This window comes from Thunnus maccoyii, chromosome 7 (assembly GCF_910596095.1).
Source record: "Thunnus maccoyii chromosome 7, fThuMac1.1, whole genome shotgun sequence".
Taxonomy (NCBI): Eukaryota; Metazoa; Chordata; class Actinopteri; order Scombriformes; family Scombridae; genus Thunnus; species Thunnus maccoyii.
Window position 1 is genome coordinate 23,763,615 of NC_056539.1, and position 22,328 is coordinate 23,785,942.

The 22,328-nt window shown below is 41.7% G+C and overlaps 1 protein-coding gene across 5 annotated transcripts in view; it reads left to right on the top strand.

Moving 5' to 3' along the window:
* adamts10 (ADAM metallopeptidase with thrombospondin type 1 motif, 10) overlaps positions 1-21,628 on the top strand; it is a 60,320-nt gene extending 38,692 nt beyond the window's left edge. For 3 of the 5 annotated variants that reach the window (XM_042417623.1, XM_042417626.1, XM_042417627.1), the window contains 10 exons: positions 4,689-4,822; positions 8,325-8,448; positions 12,465-12,545; positions 13,817-13,980; positions 14,155-14,281; positions 16,275-16,404; positions 16,979-17,201; positions 18,016-18,192; positions 20,152-20,317; positions 21,243-21,628. In XM_042417623.1, coding sequence (XP_042273557.1) covers positions 4,689-4,822; positions 8,325-8,448; positions 12,465-12,545; positions 13,817-13,980; positions 14,155-14,281; positions 16,275-16,404; positions 16,979-17,201; positions 18,016-18,192; positions 20,152-20,317; positions 21,243-21,352 — 1,436 coding nt within the window. In that variant the 3' untranslated portion in view covers positions 21,353-21,628. The remainder of the gene's footprint in view (positions 1-4,688; positions 4,823-8,324; positions 8,449-12,464; positions 12,546-13,816; positions 13,981-14,154; positions 14,282-16,274; positions 16,405-16,978; positions 17,202-18,015; positions 18,193-20,151; positions 20,318-21,242) is intronic. The other 2 variants (XM_042417625.1, XM_042417628.1) reach the window with 1 other exon arrangement.
* Positions 21,629-22,328: the final 700 nt, after the last annotated feature.

The following is a 22,328-nucleotide window of genomic DNA, read 5'->3' on the forward strand; positions in this document are numbered from 1 at the left end:
CATAGATTATAATGTATAATAGTATAAAGGGGCCATTCTGCAAGATGCTTACTTTAATAATGTACATCTGTCTTAATCTAACTTAAGTAAAATGTTGAAGGCAAGACTTTCATTTTGTAATTAAACATTTTTACATTAACGATCGCTTCTGTCATCAGGACCATCAGCACACCTGCACGTTTCCAGATAGATCAAGCTGCACACAGCAAGTTAAAGGAAAGTGTTATCACTCTAAAGATAAATTTAAATTCCACATGTTCGTCCACTTGTTTGTCAGAACTGCCTTGAAACGAAAGACGAGGCTAGAAGTTGCATGCAGTGAAATTAGGAAGGAGGAGGAGAAAATTAAAGGTGAACAGATGACGATGGACAGAAAGAAGTGAGCCAGGAATTGATGACAGGAGACAAACAGAAGTCAGGAGACAGAGTGTGTGTGTGTGTGTGTGTGTGTGTGTGTGTGTGCGTGCGTGCGTGTGTGCATGCATGCGTGCGTGTGTGTGTGTGCGCTCGCGGAGGAGAAAGTGAATTGAAGCTGCAGACTCTCTCTTGTCTGGCCTGCAGATGCTGGCTGCAGAGAGCCATGCATCCCACAATGCCTTGCATCAAATTCCTCGCTCCTGATGAGCACTACACTGGACGTGAAAGATAAATAGTTTCAACGACATAACTGCCTTTAATCTAGCCCTCCAATAACATAATGGCTTACAGAGATGGCCGGCCAGCCAATTCCAACTTCAGGCAACAAGTGCTCCTTTCATCAAGTCAGCTGATTTTACAATAGAAATCCCTTGCAGCTGTTAAAATAGGAACAGTGCCATAGACTCTGCCCTGCGTTAAGGCCAGATCACACCGCCAAGCCCCTTCCCTGTCCTCTTCAGCCCTCTCGCTCTCCTCAAATTCTCATTTCAGCTTTCTTCCTTTCACTTTTACCCTCTCGCTCAGAGAAGACAGCTTCCCTTTCCTCTTCTTTCACTTTTTCTTTTCCCTCTCTCTCCCCTTCTCTTTATTTAGTTCACCATTATGCAATCTCTCTCGCTCTCCCACTGTCTCTCTCTCTCTCTCTTCGTTTCTGTCCTCAGACACTGAAAACAGAGACAGCCTTTCTCTCTCGGCTCAGACAGCCAAGGACAGTTCATTAAAAAAGGTCTGTCGTTTAAGCTGCTTCTTTTTTTTTTTCTTTCTTTTTTTTTTTGAACAAGCTGCTCCACATTGCTGTTCTTAGTCCAGCAGCCTTCACATTTAACCTTCACACTCCATAGAACAGCCTGCAAGTTATAATACACACACACACACACACACACACACACACACACACCCTGCTGCAAGCCCTGGTTGCCCTGCCAAAGCTAGGCACCATGGGAATTGTAGTTTTCCATGGTCTGACCACTTTATCGTCTGCAAGCCTGCCAGTACATACTCTCTCTCTCTCCCTCTCTCTCTCTTTCTCTCTCTCTCCTTCCCAGTACATACTGTACCTGCTTCAGCACTGCCAGCACAAACAAACACAGCCCAGACTGATGTCAACAGCCACTCAAATAGTGGAGCTGTTGGCAAGCTGCACAGATGAATGAAGGATATATACCATTTGGCTGGAGAATACCCTATAACAGCACTGTGCACATGTGTGCTTATGTGTGTGTGTGTGTGTGTGTGTGTGTGTGTGTGTGTGTGTGTGTGTGTGTGTGTGTGTGTGTGTGTGTGTGTGTGTGTGTCATGGCAGGGCAATGAATAGTGAGAAAAAAAGAGAGTGACAAGATGAATAGGGTTTAGTCATGCATGTGCACATATCTATACATGACTGTTTGTGTATTTGGATAGAGTATTATATAACAATATGAGGTTAGCAACAGAGAAAGATATTTTGCGATTAGACTCTTCATTAAGCGTTGGCCCTTATGATGATAGGAGGTAGGATAGGATCCCCCCCCCGGAGTCTAGATGCTGCTGGTGGTGGAGTGGAGTCAGCAGGTGGTTGATGGGAACCTTCGGACGAGTCTCCCTGGATATTATGGAGGTCATGGTGGATGATGGGTAGGAGGTGGGTTGCGCAATAGTAGGTCTTAAAGACAGAATGGCAGAAATGCAAAAATATTTAAAGAACGGCGTCTAGGGACTGATTGGATTGAGGAATGTGGGTATGGTATGGTAACGTTGGAATTGGGTATTAAGGGACTTTGACAGTGTGGGAAAGAGGCAGCGAAGGAGAGAAATGGAACAGGAAGAAACAGCAGACATTTATCTATAGAGATACGAAGACAGAACACGAGGGAAGAGATCTTCCTCACTGAACTTTCACCGAAGCTTCATATTGCTTGGTATTTTCTTTGTGTGTACAGTGTAATCGCCTCGTCACACCAAGTGGAGACGCTAAACACTGAACACATACGCACTTGTGAAATGTAATTTGCGGCAGTGATGATGTCATGTGGTCACCTGGACTTCTGCAGCTCTGCAGTCGTTATGTCAAGGCCCAAAATTTGAACAAGTCTTGGATTATATTGTGCCATTCTTGACAGTTTCGTAGTTATGTGTGATTTAATGTCCTCCTCCTTATTACGTCAAAAAAAAATAGACCAAACTAAATTCTACTTCACAGGGTATGTTTGGTATTGAGTTTTTTACCTAAACAAACTATTTTTCTGTGTTGCAAGATTATATATGTAACAAGAAAAAGCATATGTCTTCTATAATAATGTATTTTTATGTCTGTGCTGCTGATTTTTGAGAAGTTTAGTTGTAATAATTTCATTTTCTTAAGTTTCAGTACCATGTGCTTATACTGTTGTTACTTGTGGTGCACTAGAAATCAAGTCACTAACTTTGTTAATACCATTGTCGTGGTGTATCCATTCACAGTTCTCTGTCTGTGTATAGCACATTATGTGTATGTGTGTATGCATTTACTTGAGGTAGCATTCAGTAGTTTTGTTCCAGTGTGCGAGTATTCGAGGGAAGCGAGGACATAATCAAATTCAGCTGCTTGTTCTCTGGATGTCAGCACTGACAAACATTTCCTACTCCCCAGCAGACTGTCCTCTCTGCCTTTTCTCTCTGCACCCTTCATAAGGATGTGATAAAAGACTTGCAACCTGTTATACATATTAATACGACATTTATCGCTTTCTAGCACAGGCTTCGTTGAATAGTATCACAGATTGTGTTACAATGTTGAAATCTTTGCTAAAAAAAAAAACAGCATTCCTAAACAGATTTGATTATAATAGCCTCATGTTAACATTAGTTAAGGAGGCTTCATGTCTGGTGTTAGTGGTCCTTCATTCCTCAACCAGGTGTTCAAGAAGATGTAAAGACCAAATTAAACACCCAGCATGAGTTGCAGAGCTGCTAGAGAAGCCTGTGGTTTTGTGTAGGAATGCAGCTTTTAGGAAGTTGCCCCGCAGGAGGTTTGGCTGCTGCTTCAGTGACTATTTCATTAGTCCGCATTCAAATTCTGCATGTTTGGGTATATTTGCATTAGCTCAGACTGCAGAATACTGGCCAGAAACTAGCAAGCTAATGAAATTTTCTTTCCTGGAGAGAGTCTCAAAAGCATCTTTAGCCTTTTTCCATGACATTCACTCAACTTTGAGCTTTTGTAAACTGGGCAGATGGAACATCAGGGAAACAAAGCCCATATACTGATGTTTTAGACAAAACAGTCTCACCTCAAGATTTTTCATATATGTTATCAATTTATCCATAATTTTGTCATCTCATTTTTCCACACTGTAATTTTGCTATCTTGGTCTATTTTGGTTTTGATTTATTGCATGTCTGCTTGTCCTGGAAGAGGGATCCCTCCTCTGTTGCTCTTCCTGAGTTTTTTTTTCCATTTTTTTTCCCCCGTCCAATGCTTTTTTTGGAGGAGTTTTTCCTTATTTGAATCGAGGGTCTAATGTTGATAGAGGATGTTGTGCTGCACAGATTGTAATGCCCCCTGAGGCAAATTTGTAATTTGTGACTTGAATTTAGCAGCTGTCCTGGAGCTTTTGATCATATCACTTTATCTTCATCAGCAGATGGAAATTGCCTGTTATCATGGAAATTATGTTTTATTATTATTACATTTATTCTGAGAACTTTAAGGATTTTTCATTCATGTTTGTGTAAATGTTGAGGTTCAAAGTTCAGTCATGAACTTGGTAACAGCAGTAGACAAAACAATCTCCCCTCAAGGACTATTTAGCAGGTGTTCTGGAGATTTCGATTATATAACATGATCTTCATGATGTTTTATAGTATCAGAGAACAAGAACTGCACATAAGCAAACATAAATCTGACAATGCCAATGCTACAAAGTGCAATGTCACTAGAATCAAAAGCATCAATCTGGAGCAATTTTGAGGATTTAAAACGCATAATTCTGTAAAATCAATACAATAGAAGACTGAGTAGAAAAGTTTTTTGTCTCAGGTCTTGTATGTGCCACGTGTCTTGTGAATATCTTAAAAAATATGTCTATCAATTGATTCTTTTCTGTGAATGGTTGCATCCATGTATATAATGTATAGATATGTGCAGACATACAGTAAACTGTATATGCACCATTTACTGCTGTTACATTTGAACATTTGTACATGCATGTGTGTGTTTGTGTGCTATTATGCGTATAGATTCAGTATATTGATACTATATGCCCTGCTCCCTGTCTGTATGCATGTGTGTGTGTGTGCATATGTGTGTTTAGGTGGGGTGAAGCCTTGCTCTCTCAACTGCCTGGCAGAAGGATACAACTTCTACACAGAGCGTGCTCCAGCTGTGGTTGACGGCACGCCTTGCCGAGACGACTCCTTGGATGTGTGTGTAAACGGAGAGTGTAAGGTGAGATTAGACCTTTCTATGTGTGTGTTTGTACACATCCGTGCAAGTGTTTGATTGAAATACAAGCCGCTAGATGTGAGCGCACAGTTAGGAGGATAGACACTAGACTGTCTTCAACTGAGATAATATTGTTTATAATCGCTCTCTAGACTGGAAAGCCGCCACTGTCTAGTTTACACAGTGACTGCTGACGATCATCACAATCAGCTGCTGAATTTAACTGAATCTTAACTTTGGCAGCAATCTCACATTCCCATTATCAATGCTCTCTCTTAATCCCGGTTGTTAATGAAAACAAAACATCAAACTGCTGTTCATTTTCCTGAAGTGGAGACCGCCTGGAGCTCCTGGAACCCGTTTTGACACCCACATGGCCCATTTGTTAAAGGACGCGGACAAAAAAATAGTAATAGTGTGCAGCGTATGTGGTTGCTGCTGATTCTCCATCTATTGTTAGTTCCACCTCTTGTTTATGTTGGATGTAGCTCTACTCCAACAAATAAGTAGAAGGTTTAGACATGGAAGGAAAAGATGTGAACAGAAAAAAGGCTTAGAGAGGCTCTAAACCTCAGCACATCCAGCTTGTTGTTTTGTGGTTTCTTGCAGTTTTGAGGAGTGCCAAAAGATTTTCAGCTAAGCAGCTCCCCCTCTGCTGCCCCTTACCCCACATGATCTTGCTTTATTTGAAGTGTCGAAGGTAGACTACAGAGCTGAGGAAGGCTGGAGTTCCTGAACTCATCCAAGGAGAGGATTTTGTTTATCAACATCGCCTTTCTGTTCCCTCCTCCTCCTCCTTCTCCTCCTCCCTTCTCTCTTTTTCTCGGTACTCTGCTCTGTTCTACTCTGTAGGAACTCAGTGACCCTCCAGCTCAGCTGTTAGTCTGTCTGCACTGCAGGCTGGCTTTCATTCACTGCGGTCTTATTATCTCTCTCTTTCCCTTTCTGACTCTCTACATCTCTCCATTCCTTCCTTTCCCTTCCTCTCGCGAGTTTTCTGTCTGCATGAGTCCAGTCAGAGCCTCTTCCTCCCCTCTCCTTCTGCACTATCGTCACCTCTCGTGTTTTTTATGCACACATAAAACTTCAAACACAGTGTAGAGAAATCTCTATCTCTTGTTTGCAGCCTCATGCTGGCTCCGCTTCCAAAGTTGTGGTCTGACAATTAGGAGGGGGGAGAAACAGAAGGAGAGAGGGAGAGGTGGGGGAGGAAAAAGGCCCCAGGAACAGATGGTCCAGTTGAACACAACATGCCGCTGCAGACGAAAGGCATGTCCTGCTGGAGCCCCTTTTTCCCGGATCTGTTGGACAAAATATACAGTAACAAAACATTTGCAACACCTGTTCCTTCATGAAATTAATGGACCAGGTAAAACCAGGTGAAGGCTATCCACTCTGAGTGATTTCACCTGTTGATCTACTTCAGTCTGAAGTGTAGAAGATAGATCACAACACATGTCTTGATCTTGAGATTTATTAACTGACGCACTGTAGCCTGTACCGTACATTTACTGCCAGATTGACAACTTACTGCTAACCTTTTCTTCTGCTCCGCTCACATTCACCGTAACTTTTCTGCCACTCGCTCAACCACACACTCGCTATGCACACACATTATGCACTGCCCTATGCCTTAATGGAGCCACGCTACTCTTTTAACAGTACCTTTCACATAGATGTCCTTTGGAGAATGAGGAGAGGGAGGATGACTCAAAACAACTCCACAGTGATGTAGGGTGTTATTGTGCCCACACTGTGTGCGAGTGAAGATCATTAGTAGCCCATTGATGTTAATGATCGTGTGGAATTTTAGCAGCAATGCTCATAATTCTGCAGAGGCGGTGCGCCGCTGCAGAATGAATGTAGGGGGAAACACAGCTGACATGCCATTTGTTGCAGCTATACCATAGCATCCCTTTCCTGTGGTTAGGTTAGGCAGAGAAAGACACTCAAAGGCAAGGAAACAGAGATATAATAGAAACAAGGTATTTATTTTAAAGGCTGGGAAAAGGGAATGCAGGCCTAAGAAGCTTGAGCTGGTAACTGGGAAACTGGGGCTGAGTCTTTGGCTGGAAGCTGGGAAGAGCATGGATCCAGGGCTGGGAAGCAGGGCTGACAAGACGAGACGAGGGGCCAGAGCCAGAGCAGACTGAACTTCAGAGAACAGGAGACAGGGTTAGGCGAGGGAAAACAGGATAAATGCAGGTGAAGTGGCTTGGAGCGTAGTAACACTGACGGGTAGCAGAGTCTACAATCTGGTTTGGTGGTAGTGGCAGAGCTGGGTATTTGTAGAGAGCTTGATAACGGTGATGAGGTGCAGCTGGTGTGGCTCTGCTCTGACTCCACCACACCTGTCTCCACTCACACAATAGCACACATACACACAGGGAGAGAGAGGGAGAGAGAGCCACTCGGAGAGTGGCAGCAGGTTAGGCAGACACAGGATCATAACACCTGTGGGTTTGCTTAATTTTGAGTTTCCACTGACAAACATTCCTTATTTCTCGCTATTAAATGAAACGTAATTGCACTTTTGGGACATTGTGTTAGTCTTTTATATGAACTTATGTATTATCGGACTCTGTCTCATTTAAAGTTTTATCATATTTCAAGACCACAAACAGCATAATATGCATTCTGTATTGTTCTATCAGTCGGCTGTAGCTCAGGTGGTACAGTGGGTTGGTGATCAATCCTGTCTATATGTCAGTGTTTCCTGGAGCAAAACACTGAACCCCAAAATGCTCCTGATGTGTGCAGGAACAAAATGTAAGTCGATTTTGGACAAAAGCATCAAATTGAAAACTGAATTTGAAAATCATATCTATTTCGATTTGTAAGTGATTCTGTGATCTGTGTGACAAATTTAACACTATCTCTACCATGCAAATGCTGACACACCATTCGGATCAAATGAACATAATATAATGTCCTCAGTGATCTCTGGGAAACGCTGGCCTCCTGCTAGATGAGACCTTTCTCATTTTAAACTGCTTTAAGTCTCTAATGTCCATATTATAAAGCCACCAGATAACCCTGGTAACTGTAGCGTGAATCACCGTCTTAACTCTGGATTTAGTTTTGAACTGTGATCTAATCAATGTAAAAGTAATAATAAACTTAAGCCTCATTATCCCTCTCTACAATAAGCAACTGTCACTTGGATATATGAGAATGAGAGCAGTTGCTATTCATTCTCTACACTTTTGTTTAGGTTTGGTTCACTGTTAAAGAGTTTGAGTAAAACCACCTGCTCCGCTCATCATGAAACTTATTTATGTCGACAGCTATGAGTTTAGCAACCTAAGAGCATTATGTCTGCGCAGGATCAGAAAACACATCTGGACTTACCATCTGATATTTCTGTGTTTTAGAAAAGTGGTCTGGAAGACATTAGAGGTAATCCCTCAGCCCGGCCTCTGACACCTCTCGACTTACTGACTGTGCCCCTTCACCCATGACCCCGACTGACCCTGCAAGCTCATTCGTTTCTCCCTTCTTGCAGCACGTAGGCTGTGATCGAATCCTCGGCTCAGACGTTCGCGAGGACCGCTGTCGGATCTGCGGAGGTGACGGGAGCAGCTGCGTGTCTGTGGAGGGAGTCTTCAACGACTCTCTGCCCGAAGGAGGTACAGAACTAAAACACTCTCCCAGTTATCTCATCAATTTTCCTTTGGGAGTTACTTCCATATAGGTTTCTGCACATAAAGATGAAGATTTTGATCTGCATTGATATAATTGGCAGGTTGGAAAAAGGGTTTAGTTTCTGAATTCAGCATTGGAACAATCTCTACTCTTCTGAGATTCAGATTAGGTGAACATGAGGCATTTACCATGAGAAGCTATGCAAAGTAATTGCTCTGCTGTCCCAAAAACGTGCACATGCAACCTTTGGATTCTGATACTGGATCCTGGATTGTGGATGCACCTTGGAAATCTGCCTTGCAATGTGAGTTAGTATACCCCAGACATTCAGAATGTATCATATAATTGTCTGTTCACATGCAAACTCTGTTCACAGCAGCATACTGTTACAGTTATTTATTTGATAAAGCCAACAAAACTTCCACATTGCTGCAGAACAATCATTTATTTCAGCACCTGCTGTTCTGGGTGTTTCTGATGAATGCTAAAAGATAAATGATATGTATAGCTGAGTGTTGATTCAGCCCAGATTTTAGGTTGGCAGCCACTAGTTATAACCATCATTGTGTCTGCATTGACCACAGGGGACAAATTTTTATCACTATTTTACGTCAATGAATTCCTGAGTAGTCCTTTTTATTGTCCTATAGTGAACACTTCTGCAGTTTATCAGTCCATCAATAGAGGCTTTATATAAAGTTGACAGGAAGATATAAATGTGTATCATCTGCATACAAAGGCAGCAATGTTTTATGTTTATTAATTATGTGACCAAGGGGAAGCATGTAAACAGAGAAAAGAATAGGGCCCAGAATCGATCCCTGAGGTACACATCAAGTAAGTTTTGTAGACGAGGAAATTAAGCAACCAAGTTCAACAGACAGATGCCTGAGAGAGAGAGATTTAAACCACTCCAGAGCCTTGATGCATATTGTGTCGACTGAGGAAGATGTTGCCGTAAGGTCAAACAAGATTAGATGGGGCTAAGGCCAGCATCGGCTACTAAACGGAGGTTCTTTGACACACAATGTTCAGACCTAAAACCACTGGAATATTTTCAAACAGTTGAAATTCTATATTTAATCAGTTGGGTATAAAACACTTTTTTAAGACCTTTTACAGAAAAGGGAATTTTGAGATAGGCTGAAAGTTACTAAGAACTGAAGGGGTCAAAGCTTTTTAAGAAATGGGTGGATGTAGGCATGTTTAAAATAAACAGAGCAAGGAATTTGACAGATGTGTGGCCCTATAAATAAACGCATCTACAAATAAAGATTACACATCCTTATGTATGAATGAACAAATACGGAGTGTCTGGTCAGCTCAATATCACATACAGATGCACACTAAGGGTTCCTGAGCCAACACATGATCTCTGAGGAAGCACATATAAATACATACAGTACATATACATACCATACACTGTATATACGTACATACATACATATATTTATCCACCAGCCACCCAGGGACACGTGGCAGACAGATTTAGGTGAGGTCCGACCAGTGTGGCTTGAGGTCCGGCTGCTGTTGGATCTATTCTGGGTTACATTCTCCCCGCAACACCAACTTCAGAGTCTCTCACCCAACTGTCAACACCACTCACCCCCATCCAGGATTCCTCAGAGTGGACACACCCTGAGCAGGCAACCATGCTCTGGACCACAGCAACCAGGCCACTCTGTCAACCCCCGCTGAGGTCTCAACTACCCTCAAAAATATCTGACATTATTGCCTTAAAATTTCGTTAGTAAGGCTGAAGTCAAACTGTAGGTTGTTTAGTCATGTTTTAGTCATGTGGCATCTATGGTCTGGAGCCAAAATCTGATAAATCTTGTTCCTCTGTGCCGTAGACCATTGTTGTCTAAAAGCGATTAAAAAACATGCATTAATCCCACATACAGTGCATTGTCCTACTGCCGTAAATACTCAGCAGTGTACCTCATTCTACACTATTTACTTGTGTTTGAGTAACATTTGCTAAAATCTAAGTAGCCTATATATTCATGACCTATTTGTAAAGATCTTACAGGATACAGGAACCAATGGGCTTGAGCCTGAGTAGGGAAAGTATTGAGAGACATAAAATTCCCTCTTTGTGTTTCCTTGGACAGTGTTGAGCTTCGGTGGAAGTATAGTAACAAAAAGAGGGACTTTGGCTCTAAAAAGACTGTAACATTGAAAGATATCTACTCGATTTGACTCATTTGGATGGCTAAAGCTTCATATCAGCCCCAGATAAACTTTTACAAATACATTTTTGTACAGGAGGACTGTTGATTTTGGCCCCCATCATCACAGCTTTATGAATGGATCTTCTAATGGCCAGTATGAACAGGAGGAATGATTACAGCAAGAAAAACACTACTTTCAATGTTCATTTGGGCACCTGACTATTGCTTTAAAACAGACTTGAAAATGTTTGAACCAGTCCTTTAATCTGCAGCTGTAACAGCCTCCTCTCTTCTGGGAAGGCTTTCCATAAGATTTTACAAGCTGGCTGCAGGGATTTTCTCCCATTCAGCCACAAGAGTGATGTTGGGTGATAAGGCCTGACTCACAGTGGGCTTTCCAATCTATCCAAAAGGTGTTTGATTGGGTTAAAATTGGGTTTCAGGGTCTGTGGACAGGGGTCTTCACATATTTTTGATCATATACTGTAGTGTACATTTCTCAAATGTAAGTCATTTTGTCCATAAAAAGTTGAGTTAAATGAGTTCAGTTGAGTTCTTTAAAATGTACGTAGTCCTAAAGGCCATATACAGTAGGTCTGAACTCAGTCACATCTACATTATACCCTGGTCTCATCTCTTACCCTTTAGCTTCAGCTCCAGCACAAACTCCAGGACCAGGATTGGAGGGGTATTCTGGGCACAGACAGATTTATGACAAGCAGAATCTCTCAGTCATGTCTACAGCAATCTGTGAACTCCTAAAGCCTTGAGCCAGCGCTTTTCCTTTCTGCTTCTGTGATTTGAATATGTCTACTGACACAGAAGGCAGCAGAGCACAAGTGAATAAAAACCTGTGCAGCACAGAGTAACTCAAGTCACAAAAATAATTAAACTGATCCTTTTATCTTCACCTCTGATGCTCTGTTACTATAAGGGAGTGATAACACTGTCCACAGTATGCAGAGAGTGTTTTATGACCCTGAGATTGAGCCAAACTATTGAAGCTACACCATAAAATAGGAAAATAAAAAACAGAGTTCCCTCATCCCAGTAAAGAGGTTTTTAAAAGGTGTATAAAGGTGTAATGTCCCTTTAAGTCCTTTCCATCTGTCCAGCTTGTGGCTCTGGTAGGCGGTTAGGGGTTACTGAAGTGTCAAGGGCCAGGGGGGTTTACAGCTCCTTTGCTCTGTTTACCACACAGGTCCCTGATTGCTAACAGAAGAACTTATTTCTTGCACTTTTGCTCTCTCCATGTCTGTCTCTGAGGCCAGGCCGAGCAGCCAAAAACCTCAGACTCTCTATTCCCTCTAATCTTCCACGCCTCCATCTAGAAAACCCAGAGCAGGGTCAGTCCCACCTCTCAGAGCTCCATGGAGAGGTCACGGGCCAAGCCTCTCCTTTCCTCTTGTGGTCAAAGCACTGGAAGGAATTTTTTTATTCCTTCTTCCTCTAGTGAGGCTGAAGTTATTTGCAGGGCTGCAGCGGCAGGGCTTGTTGGCTGGACAGCAGAGCAGAGCTGAGAAAAGCAGAGCAGAGGTGAGATGAGCATAAAAAGAAAGGGACAAGAGACCAAAACAGATGGAGAGTAGAGAAGTAGAGAGGAGAAGCCGGCTCTTGGCATAGTTTTCGCTCTCTAGCAAAGAGCCGAGCAGAGCAGCTGAGGCCGGCTGCCCAGGAATGCAGCTGGAATCTGAAGCCTCTGCTTAGTCCATCGGCATCCCACAGAGCTAAACACTACTTATGCATCACTCCCCCTATCCCCAGTGAATAAACCTCCTTCACCTTGCTTTCATTTTTTTGACTTTGTGTGTGTGTGTGTCTCTCAGGTTATGAAGAGGTTGTCAGAATCCCTAAAGGATCCGTGTTCATCCACATACAAGAGCTCAACATCTCCCTAAACTACCTTGGTAAGACAGCATTCAAGCTTATTGTCTCCTTTCAATGTAAATAGTTAAAGAAATAGGCTTTTTATGACGTGAACCACAAGTTGGTCTTTTTATGAGTTTTAAAGCAATAGGACATGCCTGTGTGAATATCTTATCTCTTCTGGAATACACCAACACTTTGGGAAAGTTGCTGTCTCACGTCACAGTAGGAAAAGCTCAGGTGTAAATAATAAAAAATAATGATGGCTGCTACAGTTTCAGGGTCATTTCTTTGTCCATGCTGACTCACAGTCTTCTGTGCTTTTCCCACAGTAACGAGTTGAAATGTCAGTTGTGAAAGAGGCCCATATCATTTTCATTTCTTTATATCTGTTTCATGCAAAAACGCCAACTGAATGCACCAATATGAAACTGATATAGTGAGTGTATCACACCAGACTTTTGGACTTGTAGTAGAAAAAGCACAGTGTCACTAATAACATTAAGGTTCACATTAGGTTCTGTTTCATTTATGTAACCAATTAAATGAGTGTGCATGCATGCAGCATATGAGGGCCTTAAAACAGGAACACCTGAATGGAATACAGCAGTTAATATTAATAATGTTTTTTAATGGCACCTGTGCTCCACCTGCTAAAATGTCTGCCGTAAAAACACAGAGGTAGCTCACGATGTTTGTAACCTAGCTAATGCCGCGCTCACGTCACATTGTTCAGACCATAATTATGATCAGCTGAGTCAGGAAAGCTGTTCATATCAACCTCATAGAGAAAATTATGAGATATCAGGAATTTCTGACAGCTACGATATCTCCCACTCGGTGAAAAGAACCATAGAAATGTCTACAAACTTGTGGCATAATGGCTGCAAACCCACCACCACAGGCAGTTACGTCTAAATAAATTCCAGTGGATTCAGCTAATTAAAAAGGAGCTATACATTATTTGTGTGTAGCTGGTTTCACTAGTTAATGAATTGCTACAATTATGTAATGCAACAAAAGTAGCTATTTTTCTATTTAGCTGTGTGACTACAAGCCAAGCATTGGAGGTAACCGCCAGCATGCTCCCAAGCTGGTGTAAAAGGAGGTTTCTTATTCTTTCTATTACACTGGAGGTAGGGGGGGGGGGGACAGCTAGTCTTGCTCATCAGACATGCAGTCCACACAACTCCAAATCCGTCTGATGCTATATATTAATATTTAGAACAGAAAAAGATGCGCCATAAGGTGCCTCAGGTGAACTAAGTGACAAATCAGTGCATTTATTTCTTCCTTTTCTTCTGTGTCTCAGTGCTGAGGAGTAAAGGTGATCAGTACTTTATCAATGGGAAGCTGACCATTGACACGCCGCGCAGGTTCGAAATTGCCGGAACAACCTTCCACTATAGGCGGCCTACTGATGGACCAGAAACTCTCGAGGCTCTGGGGCCAACAAATATGACCCTCATTGTCATGGTAAGAACAGAAGCTCAGAACTTTTTCTGACCAAAGAATCCCTGCAACAAGTCTCATGATTAATGTGCGACAGTTTGGTAAAAAGGGATAAAAAAATCAATATTTGCTTTGATAAAATAAAGAGGAGAAGTGAGAATGTGTAATGCAAATGTTTTGTTGTGTGTGTGTGTGTAGGTGCTGGTGAGGGAGGAGAATCCAGGGATCCACTATCGTTTCAACCCCCCACTCAGCAGGGATCCACTGAGCGGCTTTTCCTGGCACTACACATCCTGGTCACGCTGCTCAGCTCTCTGCGCTGGAGGTAGACAAACACACATAACAACAACAACAACAACAGACAAACAAAGCAGGACATTGCAGTGACTTATCCTAACCTAACTTACTGAACCATAACAACTATATGCCTAAACCTAACAGTGAGCAAAAAAACAAATCTAAGCCTGAATATTGAATGTTTTACCTTGTGGAGACAGTTTTTGTTGAAGGAGAGCATTTATACACACGTCACGTAGGCGCAAGGCTAATAGAAAGCAGCATCAATGAAAAAAGTAACGCCACACCCTCCACATTTTTTGTTTTTATGTAACAAAATAACACACTGTTTTGTAAAGCCTTGTGTAAAGGCGGTACTAGCTTTGAGAACTCATGTTGGCATGTGTGTGTTTCATCAGGAAGGAAATTAAATTAAACATGAAAGTTTGAGACATTCCCACTCTTTTCATCTCCCTGTCTCTCTCCTCCTGACTTTCTCTCTCTCTCACACACACACACGGATGTACAAACACACAGATGCACTAACACACACATACAGAGGCCCGTAAAAACACACAGTATAAATCCCTGCTGTAGACCAACACTGACCCAGTGAAACCACCATGGGAGTGGGAGTGTTTTGAGTCCACGTTGAGAACAGAGCGGTTCACAAGCTCAGAGGCTTTGGAGATATCACACATAGTCAATCTCCCTTTTCCCCTCTCATGCCTTTGTGAGTTAATGATCCATGCTGCTGTACCTGATAAGAGCTCATTTTCCCCTCTGAGAAATAAATTCTTTGGCTTATGTAATGTGGAGTGAAGGATGTGAACGTGGAGGGTGAACAATAAGCAGGGTACTGGCACTGACGTTTTTTTAAGAGGGGATACTTTTGTTCTTTTATTAAATAATTTCAGGAATGTCACATTGACTCCATGAACTTCAGTGAGAGGCTTAGCTGATTTCTTTTTTTGTTTAAGACTGGAATTAGGGTGCCATTGAAAACTACATGGGAAATATCAGCCAACAGACATCAGACGCTGTATTTCTGTGATTCTTAAAGGCCCATATGAACTCTGACAGAGGTTTTTCCTTGCTGTAATCATTCCTTCTGTTCATACTGGCTATTAAAAGATCCCCTTCAAATGTGCTTTCAATGTAAGTGATGGGGGCCAAAATCCACAGTGTGTCCACACAGTCATTTTGTGCAAAAATGCATTTAAAAGTTTATCTGCGGCTTATATGAGGCTTCAGCAGTCTGAGTTAATCATATCAAGTGGATATCTGCCACATTTACAGTCTTTTTAGCATCAAATTCCCTCTTTGTGTTTCCTCAGACAGTGTTTCCCTGTTGAGCTTCGGTGGAAGTATAGTAACAAAAAGAGGGACTTTGGCTCTCTGTATGACTGTAATGTTGAAAGATAACTACTTGATTTGACTAATTTGGACGACTGAAGCTTCAGATAAACTTTTAAATACATTTTTGCACAGAAGGAGGACTGTGGATTTTGGCCCCCATCACTTACATTATAAGTATATTATGACGGGATCTTCTAATGGCCGGTATGAACAGGAGGAATGATTACAGCAAGAAAAATCTGTTTCAGTGTTCATTCGGGCACCTGATTATTGTTTTAAGACAGACTTTAAAAAATTGTGAACCCGTCCTTTGATATATTGGTGGTTCATTTTTGCAGCCAGTCGACTGCTAAAAAGTTTTAAACTCCATAATTTAGGTCACCTGGGTGAGAATTTAGAACAATCTGTTGCTGTTCTCAACAGACTCAAAGCAGAATTTTTTACAGCTTTTTAGGAAAGGTCTCTAACTGCACTCGAACCAGGGACATTGCAGTTCATGATTGGTGCCTTAAACCTTTAACGCCACCAGAGCGCTCCCCAACAGACACTTTCAGAGATAAATAATCGGAGCAATGTGGCAGGATCCTTCTCGTAAAGTAGCACAGGCTTCAAAACAACTAACACTGAGAGTCAGTGCGTATCCCTAATGCCTTCTTGTACATTTGTCTTGTCTCACCTGTCAGGTGTACAGACCCAGCAGGTGGTGTGTAAGAAGCAGGGAGATCATTCAGTCGTCTACAACCACTTCTGTGACAAGAAGAACAAACCCAAAGAGAAGAGGAGATCCTGCAATACTGAGCCGTGCTCCCCAAGGTAAATATTTGGCATTGTAGTATTTTCTTGTATGTTAGATGTATTTCCTGATGATTTCTTGCTTGTGAGAAACATTTTTTTAAATGCACATTTTTGTTTTATGTGAGTGTCTGAGTTTCTTTATGTCTTCTTTTATTGTTTTATCAGACTTACACCTCCCATCATACAATCTATCTCCACATCAGACAAATTTTGGTGAACTTTGCTTTAAACTTTTTCTTCTAGATAAAATTTTAGTATTGTTTCCTGTTTGTAGTTATACTAGTTCTAGTTTTCAGTGTTAGAGTAGGGTTAGCTTTAGCTTGTTTGTAGTCCCTGTTTGGCGACATGCAGCTTGTAAATGATATTTGGATGATTGTATAGGTGCTTCAGTGTTGTGAATGTTCAGGTTTCATTCTACACTCACACTATAGTAGTAATCACAGTGTATACTTCATCTTTAGGCCATCATTTTTACACTGTGCTTGCCTTGCATTCCTACCTGTTTGTAAAGTATAATATCCTGCTGTAGTGTGTTCATTGATAAAGTACATCATACAATGCGAGTGAGGAAAAAAAACAAACTGAGTGTCAGGCTGCTCTTGGCCTCTAGCTGGTGGACAGGAGAGTGGTCGGAGTGCAGCCGCAGCTGTAACGGAGGACTGCGTACACGGGAGGTGTTATGTAAAAGGAGGATCTCTGCGTCAGAGGAGAAGGTCCTGGACGACTCAGCCTGCACCCCCACACGCCCCTCACTCACTGAGCCCTGCAGCAACCACAGCTGCCCCCCTGAATGGCTGGCCCTGGACTGGTCAGAGGTAGGCAGACATCAAAGGTCTCCCATCATGCAAGTACACAGGGAAATTCCCCAATTCATGGCTGAATTTGAACCAATATTTCAGTTTTCTGAAAAATTCCTCTCAGATGAAGCAATAGTTTCTTTTCCAGTTGAACCTAAGAAACCCACACATCTGCCAGGAGAAAGGAAGAACACCTTAACCATGAAATACACAACAGAAGCACGAAGCAGACCAATAGATCACATGGAACATGTTGCTGCAGTCATGAATACATATTGTTTAGACTTGTCATGTGGGAATCCCCTGACCTATTTTTAATTCTGACCCTTAAGTTCGAGCAGTCTCGTGGAGTGTAGGTGTGTTAAGTTTCTCTGTGTTCTAGTGTAGCTGTAATTCTGTAAAGACTTTATTTTTAAGACACATCTTGTCAAGTCTTTCTTGTGCTCCTGAATAGTGCTTCTCTACATCCTCCACTTTGTTCCTGGAACTAAACTTTGTTCTCACAGTTCAAGAATGAATTCAAACCAAACTGAATGGTGTCAGAAGTGCAGCAGTGCTCAACTTTTCTCTGACGTCTTGTGTAACGTAGTGATGGCACATGCAGGAGAGGGATTACGTCCAGCTGATTTACAGGAACTAAGCAGACTCTTGACTTTGTTTTTTATACTGCTGCTGCCCTCTGCTGAGTGGTTTAAGATGAGGATTTCTTTTTTTCATGCATGTGACCGCAGTGACCCCCTGCTGCACCCTCCCATTGCCTCCAACTCCCTGCCTTGCCGCCTCATGTTTCCCCTTTTCCCCCCTCTTTCTTCATCTCCCACTCTGTCTGCAGTGTACGCCCAGCTGTGGTCCTGGCTACAGGCACCGTGTGGTCTTGTGCAAGAGCGGGGAGAGCGGCGACACGCTGCCAGAATCCAAGTGCCCCAAGCATGGCCGGCCCACCTCCAGAGTACGCTGTAACCTGCAGCGCTGCCCTCCCCCACAGTGGGTGATGGGTCCCTGGGGAGAGGTACGAAACTGTACACCTTTCCTGTCATTCACTTCTGGTTTATTCTTGGTCCTATTCATTTAACTCATACTCTATATGTTTTATGCAAATCTTTGTCTGTTTTGTTCTATAATACAATAACCAGCTGCTCTACTATCAGCAGAAGTGGTTTCACTACCTGTAAAAACTGTCTCTGACTCAGTAGCTGTTGAATAAATAGAAATATGCCAATTAGAATCAGCAATGACGTCCTTCATGGATAAACAGCCATACGTCATAGATACAGTATAGATAATTAGGAAAAAGGCACTTGTAGAAAAGGACTTATAGAATATATTCTCATGTTGCCAGATGTAATGTAACAAGACTAGTGTCTCTGTGAGGTTGTAATGCTTATTGTGAAGAAAAACAAACAGTTCAATAGATAAAAGTTGAGGTCCAAAATTTGTTTTTAATATTTAGCAGTTGTGCTGAAGTAAAAGTAGTATAATTGGCCGAAAGTGGTGTTAGAGGGTCTTTTGCAATCAGAAGGGTTTATCATGTTGTGAACATAAAAGTCTTGTATATGTGGCAGCATTACATACTTTATGTGTGTGAGGATGGTGTGAGCAGAAAGATCAACATTTAAAGTCACTTGTCAGAGTTTATTATGTAATAGTATGTTATGTTGGGTGAGTAACAATGTGACAAACAAGCTAGAGAGATGTAAGAAATACAGTATTTTTTCTGAATTTGGTATTGATCGTCATCTCTGCACAGTTTAAACATTATTCGTGTTTTTTTTGTGTGTGTATTCAAATAGGACTTAACACAAAGTGCAGTTGAGGCTTTGGGGGACTGTCATTCATTTTGAGGTGTTTTTGGTCATTAACTAAAGTTTTCAACATGATGATAAAGGCGCTGGACACACATCATTAAAGTTACCAGACCATGAATGTCTGCACCAAAAGACATATTAATACATCTGAAAGTTGTCAAGACATTTCACTCTGAACCACAAATATCAAATATCTCATGGTGCTAGAAAAAAAGACCGAAGTCAGTAAGATTCATCCTCTGGGAGTCATGAATGTATCAGGTTTTATAGCAATCCATCAAGTTGCTAAGATATTTTAGTCTGGACCAAAGCGGTGGGACTGCTGACAGACCGACATTGATAACATAGATTCTTGTCAACAGCGTGGCTAAAAAACACCACAGTAATGACAGCACCAAACACACCAAAAGAATGAGAAATTCCATCAATATTGTGCATGTACAATATACTTGAACTATGTACATACTGGTGTTTAAGTCTTACTGATATATGGGGCGGCTGTGGCTCAGGAGGTAGAGCAGGTTGTCCACTAATCAGAAGTTTGGTGATTCGATCCTCCTCCTCTTTGCATGTTGAAGTGTCTTCGGGTAAGATACTGATACCGAATTGCTCCCGATGGTTGTGCCAGCACCTTGCATGGTAGCTTGCCACCATGGGTGTGTGTAAATGCAGCTATATATTTATTTCATAAAAACGACTGTGGTCGATCTACTCAGGCATGGAAATTTGATTATTTTTTAGTTACAGGGGAAACAAAGTGTGTGTGAAGGGATTCAGTCCTGGGTCAGTTTCGGCACACCTTTGGTTCCAGATTCAGAACCACTCCGGTGTCTGTCCACACTGGTCCATAGTTTTGATATTATGCTCTGTTTCATAGCACAGTTCTTTACTTTATATCTGCACAAGACAATTCTGCATGTTGGCAGCTTTGACTGGCAATAAAACTAACTGAAAGTGAACACAGAGCCCAATTCATAATAGGAAAAGAAGTCGTAATTTTTTATTTCTTTTATCTCACCTTATGTTTTAATCCTGTTTGAGTCACATATGATATGTTGTAGGATTAAAGAAATACTTGGTCATTTCTGATGCTAGGGCAGCATGTTACTGTCAGTGCAGGACGTGCTGTGTATCCGTATGTTAAATGTGTTTTTGTGTTGCAGTGCTCTGCCAAGTGCGGTCTGGGTCAGGAGATGCGTTCGGTGCAGTGTCTGACTCACACCGGCCAGCCGTCCAATGAGTGTCTGGAGCATCAGCGGCCAGCAGCCATGCAGCAGTGCAAGAGCAAATGTGACCTCAGTCTGCCCATCAGTACAGACAACCCTGAAGGTCAGAGGTCAAAGTTCACTGCCTCCAGTTTCATATTTCACTGAAATAACAACATGAAGAGAGATTGTATTTGTGTTGGCAAAGTTTAAAATTGTTATGCTGAAATTAAGGTTTTGATTTGTTGAACATTATTAAAAATTTTTATTTGGAATTTTATTTGAAATTCCAGTTTTTGGGGTTAGTTAAATTATTTTGAACACATATTTTGAGACTCACAGTGAGGTGAAATAAAGGGTTTTTGAGTCTGAGCTGGCAGTATACCTCAAGAATGACATCATAAACAGATGTTAATGACTAATGCAGTAGTTCAAGCCTTTTTTATTGTTTGCAGTTGTAAAATTGTAATGTTTATATACAAATTAATGTGGCTGAACATGTTAAACTCCCATCACACGTACTCCTAGCCGAGTCTTCCTTTCAATAACACACGTTAGCTGAATCAGTATACTGTTATGTACACACATGTAGAACATACATGCACCTGCCTGTACATACATATTCACATATACAGAATACACACATCCAGAAATGTTGCAATAACAGAATAAAATGTAAATTGTATCATGCATTTTAGAAACAGAGACAAGAATAAAATAATAAAAAGAGGTGGGATAAATAGTCTTATATTAACTTCAATTTTTTCATCTAAATACATTATAACAAGTTGCCATGTTGTGTGGAACCAGGATGCATTGCCCCTTGTGGCATATTTGATTCTCTCAAATTTCAACACATTCATTAATTCTATAATCCACAAGCTAAATTTCAAAAGTTTTGCACTACATCCTCCAAATTAAATATTTCAAGTCTCTCTAGTGTTAAAGGTGGGAAATGAGATCATATTAAAATATAATACAGACACTGCTGTAGAAACGTAGCATTATAATGCAGGAATTAATCTCTTCTTTGTCTGTCTCCCCTGTAGAGTGTAAAGATGTGAACACTGTGGCCTACTGCCCCCTGGTGCTCAGGTTCAAGTTCTGCAGCCGGCCATATTTTAGACAAATGTGCTGCAAAACCTGCCAGGGACACTGACCTAGACACCATGGACCTTACAGCATCCATCTTTGGGTCCTGTACACACAGACAAACACACACACACACACACACAGTAAGCCTGAAACTCTCCCACTGAGCCTTGTGACAGCAGCCCTCACACTACCTCTATCAGAGGAGTGTGAGACCTACCTGGGACACTTGTCAGACAGACACCTGGTCCCATAACTGTTCAGAGGGACCTTTTTTTCCAGACAGAATTCAGCCCAGACCAGATGCCTCTCCAGGCCGAGCTGAGTTATACATTCCACTGGAGGGAGGGCTGCTGAAACCTGGAGAGACAGAGCGAGGGAGAGTACCTTTCCTCCATCGTCTTTTAGGATAAACCGATAATCAGTACCTCTTCGATTCTCCCCCTCTCTCTCTCTGCCTGTCTAAACTATCCCTCTGTTGTAATATTTTGGTGCTACTATATTTCTCTTTGGCCGCAGGACTGGTCGCAGTACTCTGAGTTCCACTTTTCTTTGCTTAAGTGGCCTAAAAGTTAAGCCTGATTTCTTAAACCTGTATGTTAACAGGTCGTATTTGTTTAGTTATGAATTTTTTTTTTAAAAAATCCACTTTGTAAAGAAAATGATCCTCCAGATATCTTTGCCCATGAAAAGGAATATCTTATATTATGAAATGAAAGATTTGTGTCTATGTTATCTGATAGTTACTTGACCACATTGTTTTATGCTATTGCTTTGTATTCATCGGTCCTCGCTGTTCAGCTGAAGTATGAGCAGAGTTTGAGTTGCACAAAGTGTCAGCAGTCAGAGGACTTTTATGTATTTTGTGTTTGTTTTGATGTGATTTGACTTGATGTCTCTGTGGAAGCTATAAATGTGTCAATGCAGTGAACCTGCCATAGTCTTGCCATTTTGCTGGATGTCGTCTGGGTCATCGGTTAGTTTGCTTAAATGTTATCACCTCTACAATACAAACTGTGCTTAACGCTGCACACAGACACAGA